We start from the raw sequence: 11,552 nt of genomic DNA on the forward strand, positions 1-11,552 counted from the left end.
CAGGCTTTAAAAAAAACACAACAGCAAAGCAAAGAGCTATCCATGTTACATCATTTGGGGTATAATAAAAAGCTTTACAATAGAAGAGATGAAGGAGCTGTTTGTTTCTCAGACAGGTGGCAACACCAAGTCCCAGAGGGAAAGGTGGACAGGTGCCAGAGAACATGAGATCCAGAAAGGAGACACAGCTGAGAGGCAGAGATGCTGCTCGCTGGGGATCTTGCTTATGAGCAGTACCACCAGAGCAGTTGATAAGACTTGAACACAATCAGAAATATTATTTAAAAGATGGAGTCACGAGAGACAAGAGTTTAAGATACAGCTTGACCTCCATCTCTTTTCTCTAGAACTGCAACAAAATGACTGTAGATGAAAATTACCTTCTGAAAGTTTGAATGTTTTCCATCTAAATGGCTATCAGCTTAAATGCTGCACATAAACCCAAAAACCTTTTAAAAACTCACAATTAGCAGGGATAGGGTATGGTCTATAAAAGTCAACCAGATCTCTGATTTCAGTGAGAGAGAAATCCAACTCTGTGGGTGGACATTGTGTACAGAAACTTTAAGAATTTAACAGCCTGGGTTCGAGGAAGAGTCATTTTCAAATATATATACATAAATCTACCTGGTAAACAAAGTGATAGCACAAAAAGAAGATGACTCCAAAAGAAACGGTTGTGCAGGTAGATTTGATACATGCCAAAATGCAAACAACTTCTGAAAAAAGAAAAATTGACAAAAATGTACTGTTGAAGACTGCATTGGTCACCTTAAATGTCATTAAACGACCACACACATCCCATGCATTCACAGGGCTTTAATTCTTCCCCCAAATTAAAAACAAAATCAGATCTGAGAGCAGCCAATGGGAAGACATCCACCAGCTACAATACACGAATAATGCAAAGGGTACTGCAGGAGTGCAGAACTTGAGGGAAAGAGCTCACAGTTCTCTTGCTGGTTCACGTGGATGCTGAAGTGCAACCCCGTTCAGCAGTGCGGCTGTGATCTTTCCAGGATTTCCAAGAAGGACTTTTCCATATGATGTGGCGTTAGAAGTGAGAAAAGCAGTAAAGCTCCTGGTACCAAGGCAGATATTTTATACATATCTGCATCTAAATAAAAAAGAAGAAAAGCATACTGGGAAGCACTGTGCTTGATATCAACATTGGCATTTTGAAACAAATTCACTTTTGGAGAGGTATGTAAAAATCAATCTGAATGCAAACTGTATTAGACTTATGAAACATCAATAAATTGGGCCAAAATGTGGCCTCCTGACACAAACTCTTCTATAGATTCCGAGCTGCAAGCAAAGAAAAGGGCAATCAGAAGTTAGCATAAATGCAAATATTTGTCTTATACTTCTTATTACCAAGTATCACTTGAGTTGCACAAGTGTATCCGATGTTGCTGACAATTTACTGTAAAAAAGGAAAGGGTAAGACTACAGAAGAGGTTCCCTGAGGTAAAAAAAAAAGGTTTGTTACAACAACTTTGTTCCTGTTTTAAAGCCAGTGTTTGGAGCTCAGGACTTTGGCTTCTAGTCAGCAAAGCACTTAAGAATTTGTTTAATTCCAGTGGTTTCTGTAAGACTTAAACATGTTTTTAGACATTTTACTGAATAGGAGTACAATTATTCACAAAAGCAATATAGAATATTACTCAAGGGAACAATTGTGTCTCGTGGGTCTCCTGAGTAAAGCATGTGCCTATAGAGGGAAAAAAATCAATTTCAATAGAGACTAAAAATAGATGGCTTTTCTGAGACATGAACCTTTTCCTCACATTCATGATTTGTTTGGGTTTATAGTTCATCGATGTTAACAAGGCTATTAATGTAGAGCAATATTTTATTACTCTATTTAGTTCCTAAACATATATTTTAGAATAAACCTTTCCTATAGCATCTTCCAGGCTTCATTTTACGTGCCAGTTCTAGGCTTCTCCATTGACAAAATACTGGGATTTGCTTCACAGACAGCAAAGAAGGAGGTACAATAAATTAACACTAACAGTGTTTAAAACAAAACAAAACACAAAAACAACAAAACGCCAGCTGTGCTGCAAGTGAACCACCACATGTTTTCATTTCCTTCACAATTTCTCAAAAGTCTTGACATCTCATTACAAAATTCAGCAGAGTAGGTCTTCCCCTTACGACTAGGGAAGTATAAACAGGAAAAATAATCAGAAATGCAGGTTTCGTTGGAATATGACAGCAGTTTTTTCTCATACTATATAACCAGCTCCTTCTTTGTAAAATCACAGAGAAAGAAAACTAAGAATTTGTCTTCTAAATAAACTATGTCCTTGTGAAACTATTCACAACAATCAGATAGACACAGGACTATACCCTTAACTACAGTGAGAGGTATCAATATTTACACAGTGTTTGCCTAGATTTCCCTGGTGCAAACACAGAACTAAAATAATAAAGAGAAGAATTAAAAGATAATCCTCACTAGTCCTGAGTGTTTATGTTGGTTGGCGGAGGGCTTTTAAATACATATTCCTATTTTATGTGTAACTGAGGCACTTCACGGAGCTAGAGAAGGAAGCAATAAACAAGAAACACCACAAACATTCTCTGGTATCTGGCTGTGAAGAGGAAAAAGTGAGTGAGACTACTCACAAGTTTAGTCAACGGCAAACAGTTAAGTTCTAAAGAAACCTTTTTTGTACTGTACGTTTGCTCAAAGGCCCGCTATAGATTGTTTTTACATACTTCCACTTAGCTTATAAAAGTTTCTTTTACAGAAACTCCTTAAACATTACTTTATTTCCAACCATTGATTCAAAGCTTTTACAAGCAAAGCGTGCATCACCCATGAAAGCGGGAGCCTGATCTGTGCCGGGAGCTCCCCAGACTGCAAACTCGCTATAGGAATTCAGTAAAAAAATGGAAACGGCTGTATGATAAGGAGATGTGATAAACCCTTATGCAACAATAAGACTCCAAAGTCCTTGGGGCCTCCTTCTGTCCTAATTTGCAGCTCCCCAGCAAAACCCCTCTGTCCCCCAGCGGTCTGCAGCCCGCCTCGCCTGAGGGGGGTCCCCAAGGGGGGATGAACCACCCCGCTTGTTCCTGAGGGGAAAACTCGTCCCGATTCTTTGTTCAGTGCTGCTGCCATCGCCTCGTTTGCCAGGAAGAGCGGAGCTCCGAGACACACGTGTAGATGTAGGGCGTGTGGGGCGAGCAGCCGGGCTGAGGGGGCCGGCAACAGGCAGCCCTACAGCCCGCCCCCGAACCCTACAAGCGGGCACCGCGGCCGTGTGAGGGGACAAGTGCCGGGATCCCACGGGGGGCACACCATGACTGTGCAACATTTTCAGCTGCTGGGGCAGCTCCCCCCCAGCCCAGCGGGCCGCCAGGGGGGCCCCCAACTTTTCCCTGCGGAAGGCTGAGGGGCTGCCCGGTTGCCCGGGTTACGGCGAGGCAGGGCCGGCGGCCCCGCGCTGCCGTGAGGGACGCAGGGCGGGCGGGCGGCGTGCTGAAGGGAGAGCGCCCGCCGCCGCTCCCCGCTGCCACCGGGGACCCCCCCCCCTCGTTTCCCCGGCTCCCAGCCCCGTTCCCTACCCCGGGAGAGCAGCCCCGAGCCCCTCTCGGCTGCTCGCAGGTCGGCGGCCAGGCCCGGCATTGTGTGCCCGGCGCCGGGCGGGCGGAGCGGGGCCCCCCCGGGCAGCACCTGCCGGCTGCCGGCTCCTCTCCCGCCGGCCCGCACCTACCACACGGAGCCGTAGGCGCCGGAGCCCACCGGGGTGAGGTTCTGGTAGCGCTGCGGCACCTCCCACACCGTCTTGTTGAGCTCCTGCCGGTAGAAGCCGCCGCGCTCGGACATTTTGGCCGGAGCCGCCGCCGGCAGCGGCAGCAGCAGCAGCGGCAGCAGCGGCAGCCGCCCCTCAGCCGGGGCGGGGAGCGAGGCGGGACCGGGAGGGGAAGGGGAGGGGAAGGCGGAGGGCCAGGGGTGGCGGAGCCGCCAGCACACCTCTCGGCCACCCCCTCGCCCCGCGGAGAATCGCTAGGGTTGGAAAAGCCTCCCGAGATCAGCTGGGCCAGCCGTCACCCTGCCACCAGTGTCACCACTGAAACACGTCCCCAAGCACCACGGCCAACCTCGCCTTGAACACCCCCAGGGACCGTGACCCCACCACCTCCCTGGGCAACCCGTCCCAACACCTGACTGCTCTTTCTGAGAAGAAATGTCTCCTCATGTCCAACCTGAACCTCCTCTGACACAACCTGAGGCCATTCCCTCTGGTCCTATCGCCAGTTACCTGTGAGAAGAGGCCGACCCCCAGCTCCCCACACCTTCCTTTCAGGTAGCTGTAGAAAGCAATGAGGTCTCCCCTGAGCCTTCTCCTGACAAAACAACCCCAGTTCCCTCAGCCGCTCCTCACAGGACTTGTGCTCCAGGCCCTTCACCAAAGTCTCAAGCCCTCAAGATAAAGATGGGAAAAGTCTTGAAAATGTCACACCATCTAAATTAAAATCTTCTCCTACTTGTTTATTTGTTGGTGGTTCTTTTATTGTTGTTTGTTTTCAAAATACACCAATCCAGTATCTCAGTGACTTGTGGAATCAGCAGTGCTACCACTATATTTGCCTGTGGGATCAGCAGCGTTACCCCTGTATTTGCCTGTGTATAATTTCCTTTCATAACTTCTTACTCAAGGGAGTCCTTGAGCACCTCTAAATAACTTGTATGTGGCCTGCTTGCATAGATTCCCTGTATGGAGATTATTCTGCATCTGCCTTTGAAGCCACGGGGAATGTAGATCCTGTCTTTTCAAAAGCTTCATATAAGGCCACTTATGCTCCTATACCAAAAATTGCAGTTCATTTTGACAAAGGAGTGCTCAGCCTTATGGTAGGACATCGCTGTGAGTATACAGAACATGTACACTTGAATAATTCCAAGCACAATGAGCCAGAAGGCAAGATTTATGGATGCTCCAAGCACTGTATAGTTCAAGTTCAGCTCTGAAATCCCAGACCTTGTTGCATGGCAGAACTGCCATACCAAGACTACCTGAGTGAACAGCACCATCAACTTTGGCATTTGCTCATTGCATTTCAGGTTAAAAAAAACAACCATGAATGACATGAGTACAGCCATTTGGAACCATCCACACAAGAACTAAGTAATCCTAAAGCTACAATCTAATTCTTTGTTTCTACCCTGCTCTAGCGCAACAAACACCTCTGATCCTCTAGAACCTGCTCCTTGGTCACAATTCAATTTCTGTGCTGTTAATTTCTGGGCATAGTACACGAAGTAAGTGGCAAGTGTGAAAAATCTAATAACTCATTTATGTATCTTGTTTTTCCCAGAACTACCATATTGAATTTTAAAGTCAGAATAACAGTACAGTCACTCTATACCAAGCCAAGAAGAAATATTTCCTCCCTACCCTCCTAAAGTAAGATGGCCAAAATGTTTTACAGTGCCAAAAATGAAGCAAATAATCCTACCTGCTGACTTACTGCACTTAGCCTCTTGCAGTGTTTTAGCCTCTGACCTTCACCCACACGCCAAGTGTTAGATTGTTTCTTGCTAACTACAGCAATGATTTTTGGAAGTTAAATCTATCTGTATCTGCCCAAGCTTCTAATCATGCAATTCCCACAGGAGTTAATTTTTTGTCATTGATATTTACCGTCTCTCTCAATTTCCTGTCTTCTGTGAGCTTCTGTCAGATATTTGTGTTGCAATCATTACTGTGAGATTCTGTTTGATTACTGTGTTTTATTGGATACTACATATACAATGTTCTTCTCCATGTAATGAGGGAGATATTAAAAAGTATGCTTACAAAATGAATCCCCATTATACCCCAGTAACCACCTGTTTACCCTCCTGCATTAATTATACTGACATTTCTGTTAGTAGGATTAGTTTCTTTTAACTAAGATTTTGTGAAAGATGACAAGCTAAAATCCATATATGATAAATCGGGAGGGAATAAAATTAAACCCCAGGAACCCAGGGACCGTGGAGGACAACACATTAGAGCTGTTTCAGAGCTAGGTAGATTACACGTCTCCCAACACCTCCTGTAAAGCAAGCCCTATCCAGCTGCTCCTCCTTTTCTGCTGTGGGAGGAACAGCTCCTCCATCCTTGCTGACTCAGCTAAGGCGGCAGGATGAAAAGCAAGAAGCTGCTTTCTCAGTGAGCCATCTTCTTTTCTGCTAGATCCTGTTTTACAGGCTGGCCAGTTGTTTACATGTACAACAGAGAGAAGAGTGTGAGCACACTCTGAAGAGGTGTGAAGGAATAAGGAAGTAATAAGGTCATGGCTTCCTCTGTATATACTCGCCTTCTTAGGAACTTTCATTTCCAGTACGAGAGAATGCCACATTAAGCTGCACCTAAAGCCACTTTAGGGCTGACCACGGGCCAGGGGAAGCCATAAAACTGATAGTGGACACTATGTTGGTAAGTGCCCCTTCCTGCCTGCACTGCCTGATGCATAACTCTTCATTGATGCTAATAATAAAACATGGAAACTCAAAGGAAGAGAGAGCCACCTAAATACCAAAAACATGTCATTTCCTGGTTGGAAATAGATTCATGGTATTGTAAAACCAGGACTGATTTAAAACAGGCTGTGGAAAACATCGGATGTCAGCACAACACAGTTCTGACTGTTCTCAATGTAATTGCTGTAAACTGGGGGATGCTTTAACCAAAGATTTACAAAATATCAGTGAAGTTTTAGGATGAACCACCTTGGTTCTGCTGCTAGATCTGCTACAGAGATAATTGTGAACTGGAGATGCCCATGAATAGATTTCACCATAGCCACCTCAGATGAACAACAGTAAAAGAAAACTGAGAATACCATGAAGATGTTTTCTATCCTGCTGTCTTTTGAAGATGTTGTAAGGAATATTTGACATGTTTATAAAAGAAAAATTGATCTTGGCATGTTATATACATTACTGCGAACAATAAAACATTGTGGTAATTAGCTATAGTGCTGGTTTTATTTTCACGTTATTGTGAATTTCTGAGACCATGTCTATGAATATGTAATTATTACATAGGAAAGCTGTCACTGTTTGTAATGACTTAAAAGATGAAGTACAGGCAACAGGAAAGGCTTAATGGAGCCCTCTGTAAATAGCAAGTCAATCATTAGCTGGTCTTAATACATCAGTTTGCATGAGATTGCTTTGCAGGAGACCATATATCTTTGTTATTGAGTTACAGGACGCTTGTTGCATTGGCTGCAAGGTGGTGTCATTCTTATTTCTGCTATTAACACCAGTTTGACCTGCCCTTTGCCACCAAATACCCATTTGGTAACCTTATGCACTACCCAAGTTGATTCAGATAAACTGCTCCCATTCGAGACTATTATGTCACGTTACAACTTAGATATTTAAACTGGAGAAACTGATGTTGCTGGAACAGTAAGGGTCTCACTTTGGAGAAAGCCATTGACATTTGGCTACTCCTTTTGGACCTCAAGTTTGGTCAAGTCTCCCATGAGAAAATATAAAACCCACCGAGGAATCCTGCTATTGGCTGAAGATTTTAAAAATTCAGATTATATCAGAATAATTACATGTCAAGAACAGGTTTTTATTATTTCTGAGAAGACGGACTCTTATTTACAGCTCAGTGTTGGGGCTTTGTTTCTTTCTGTCTCCCACACTTTCTGTGCTGAATTGGGTTGGTTGCTTGCTATCCCTCTGCCACCTTTCCACACTTTAAAACTGAGACTAGGATTGTTTCCCTACTTTAAGGATAAATATATATAATATTGATATTACCTCAGACAGCAATAGCACTCATACTATCTATGATTATTATTTTTAGACACGGTCAACAATATCCTTCAAATATTTCTTTCATACAGCTGTGGACACAGGGTAGGAGATTTTTCTCATATCCTGTTGAATGAATGTAACTGAAAAAATCGAAACAGCGTCCTATACCTGGAGTTAATAGAGAAGCATATCTCAGTCTTCTACAGTCTACCAGTACACAGTTGCAGTGTTTTCTTCATCCAGGAACATATGGGTGTTAATCTAGCTTCATGTTGATATTGGATTTTCAAAGCGATTGGGACTGCAAACAAGTTAGCAATTGGTGTCACAAGTCTCCAAAGTGAATTTAATCAAATACAATATCCTGCTCAGTCATGTCAACAAGGGCTTCTCAGTGTATGCGTTTTCAGAACAAGGCTATAATTAGAAAAAAATAGAGATTTAACTTTAAAATAATTCCTAATTAAGTGAACAAAGATCTATATATAATGAGGCAAGACTGAGTTAAGCTATTAGTATATGCTGCTATATTTTGCTTTGTATTTCTCTTGCCATCCATGTAATTACGTTGCTTTGTGTCTCCCAACAACTCCATACTTTATTCTTATGCATAATATGGCATCATTCAAACGCAGCCTAATATTGACATGCATAATCAGCAGTTGCAGAGAGCCCAGCACCGCTCCCATTCAAGTCAAAGACAGATTTCATTGAGCAAGAACACATTGTTCCAAATGCATTCATTTGGGTTTCTGTCTTGGATAAACATCAGTCGTAAATTTCACCTGGTTGACTCTGAAGAGTCTCCAAATATAAAAACAAAGGTTTATGTAATAGCTGACATAAACCAGGCTCTCTGCTTTTCCAATACATATAAGAAATCCCACTCGAGGAAGGCTGTTTAATTGGCTATTGTGTTGTCTCATTTGGCTCTGAAGAAAGCACTGTGGGACCCTTAAAATGGTTGTGCATTCCTAATTATGTATCCTTTTAATTACAAACAAAACAATTTATGAATTGGAACAGTTGTATTCATGGGTTGTCCATTTGCCTAAAATTGTGTTAATTCTACACACTAAGTCAGCATGAAGAGAATGCGTTACTTAAAGGGCTTCTAAATAGCTATTCTAGTAGATATGTACAAACTTGCATGAAATTGCTGCATCTGTAGGGCTGCTCTGGCTGCTTCCTGTGAGCTTCAATGCTGTTAGACAAGGTAAGCACTACTTGCATGCTTTATAAATACCCAAATATTTGCAGTTAAGGGAGAACAATTTATGAATTCTGATTCAGCTTTAACTCTTTATGAGCACCTAGAGGAAACAGTCACTGATGCTAAAACTTGTCAAAGCAGAAAAAAATGCTAGTAAAGTATCAGCCTGGCTTAGTATGGGATGCGTGTATTCACGTTTTCATTTACCATCTGCTACTCATCTACAGAATTTTGTACTTCAATCTGGTGCTTTTCATCTCCCATAAAGCGGTTACATCACCCTCATCATACCAAACTACTGCAATGCCATGTCTTTCAGTCATTGTTTGGTACATGGCGAGGATGCAACTCTCAGGCTACTTGAGAAAAATTGTATTAATTCAGTTGTTCTGTTGTATAGGAACCTATGAACCTCTCCAACCTATCTGCAGGTGTTTATTTTTTTTCTTTTCTCCTTTTTTTTTTTTTTTTTCCCTTCTTACCAGCGTGACTCCATTGTAGTGTGCTATTCCACCAGGGTGCAAAGTGGAATTTCTAATTCAATATCAAAAAGATCCTCCTCACTGATTTTATAGTGTCACCTTCTCAGTTTCAACTTTATGTCCTGTCTTTGGACCTTGCTGAACAGCCTTTTGTTTGCTCAAAGCACGTGTGTCAGCAAGGCTCCAAATAACTGCTATAATGTGACAAATTACACTGCAGATGTTGAGCAGTGCAGACAATGACAGACCTGATGGAGGCATGCCCTCTACTGAGGCTTCACAGGGGCTTGATAAACCCAAGGAAACAGCTGTTGCATGGCTTAACACACTGCATTTACCAGGCATGTTTGGACCAACAACATACTTGTTAAATACTTGTGTCAAACTTTTTGCTAATATTATTGAAGTAGGATGGTAAGACAATAATGCGATATGTTTCAAATTATTTCAAACAGCCACTTGGGTTAAAACTGTGATCCATGTAGTCCACGCTGTTCAAAAGCTGCCATTCATAAAGGCAAAATTTTCAGTTCCATCATCATTCAGGATGTATTTGATACACATGGCATCCTTCATGCTATGTAGACCATGCATCCACTGCAATCAAATCATACTTCTCGTAATGTACCTACACTGTCTGTGTGAAACTGCTGTGAAAGAGCAGCTTGTTAGTCTTCAGCTCTTCTTGTACTTACGGGAGTTCTTAGGACTGCATAAGCTCTGTCCACAGATCAAACAACCTTCTTATATGTGTACTATCCTCTTAGAACAAATAAAGGCATAGACATATGTCTACTAATATTCCAGAAGTAAATATCAGGTGGTGCCTCACTTTACCTGTAACATAACATGGTATCTGACTGTACACAGTTAAAACAATTAATAAAAGCAATGACAGAGATAAAGTTCTCTTGAAAATCAATTGAGGGACCTGAACCTCAGACTTTAAGTCCTTTAATAAAGTCCCTCTTAAAAAGTGGAGCTTCACAAAGGGAATATTAAGTCAGTGGAAGGTCAGAAGGCTTGGAAAAGAGTGGAGTTCTCAGCAGTTTCAAGAAATAAGTGAAGTAGATCCTAGCTGCAGTAAGTATATGGTTAGGCAAAAAGGCAGAGGGAACTATGTTGAAGGGGATGTCCAAGGAGAGGCAATGATGTCGCCAGGGGATATGAGGCTGGGGGCAACCTCCCAAATCACTGAGTTGCAGCTCATATCTTCACCATCAAAACCTACTATGTACCATTTTAAAATCAGTTTATTTTGTTACCCTTATCAGAAAGTTGATACTAGTCTCTAAACTATCAAAGTGGCCATTTCCTGGTGTTTCTGTTTCCTCCAATGTATTTCTCGCCATCAGACATTTGTGTGCCAATGTTCAGATTATATATGCCAAGCTTCTTACAACTCCGCTTCTAACACAGGCTGACCCTTTCCTTTATGATTCTGAGGAGAAGGGTGAGCAAAAACTCTAGCAACTCCTCATGTGGAGGTGATTATTTCATGAAAAAATAGTTGTGACACGGTTCTTTGTGGCCACAGGGGAGTTTATGAAGTAGTCCTTTTTTTTTTTTTTTTTTTTTTTTTTTGTACTATATTCCATTCTTTGAATTAACCAGAATTTGTTTAAACATTCTTTGAATTAGCCAGAATTAACCATTCCCAGTTTTCTTAAGGTTTTACTCCGCCTCTAGCAAAACACACCGACTGTCCTTGTTCCTGCTTGCTTACTGTTCTCCTGCTCATAACCAACAGGCCACATTTTCTTACTGAATTGAACGTGAATGGCATAGCAGTGAGCTTTCAAAAGTGACGGTCGCGTCCACTGCCTTCTTTGTGTGACATTTCAGTGACAGGACGGTGACCTGTGGCGAAACCTTTTACATCCCCAGAGTGCATTTGGGGCTTATCTCTCAACTTGAGCATAATTATGTTTGGCAGAGATAAGAGACCTACAAGCAAAGGCAAGAGGCCCTTCAATATAATTTTTCAGTGCATGTGAAGTTACTGTTTCTGCCACACAAAGGGGGAACCAAGATGGGATGCCTTAACTGGCAAAATCAGCACTTTTGTTGTAAA

At 42.4% G+C, this 11,552-nt stretch overlaps 1 protein-coding gene across 2 annotated transcripts in view; it reads right to left on the minus strand.

Moving 5' to 3' along the window:
- MAPK11 (mitogen-activated protein kinase 11) overlaps positions 1-3,938 on the minus strand; it is a 32,419-nt gene extending 28,481 nt beyond the window's left edge. Inside the window, exon 1 of one of the 2 annotated variants that reach the window (XM_027458243.3) lies at positions 3,732-3,938. In XM_027458243.3, the coding sequence (XP_027314044.1) occupies positions 3,732-3,844 (113 nt within the window). In that variant the 5' untranslated portion in view covers positions 3,845-3,938. Of the gene's footprint in view, positions 1-3,727 lie in introns of both variants that reach the window. The other variant, XM_072033093.1, reaches the window with a different exon arrangement.
- Between the last annotated feature and the right edge of the window lie 7,614 nt (positions 3,939-11,552).

This window comes from Anas platyrhynchos, chromosome 1 (assembly GCF_047663525.1).
Source record: "Anas platyrhynchos isolate ZD024472 breed Pekin duck chromosome 1, IASCAAS_PekinDuck_T2T, whole genome shotgun sequence".
NCBI lineage: Eukaryota > Metazoa > Chordata > Aves > Anseriformes > Anatidae > Anas > Anas platyrhynchos.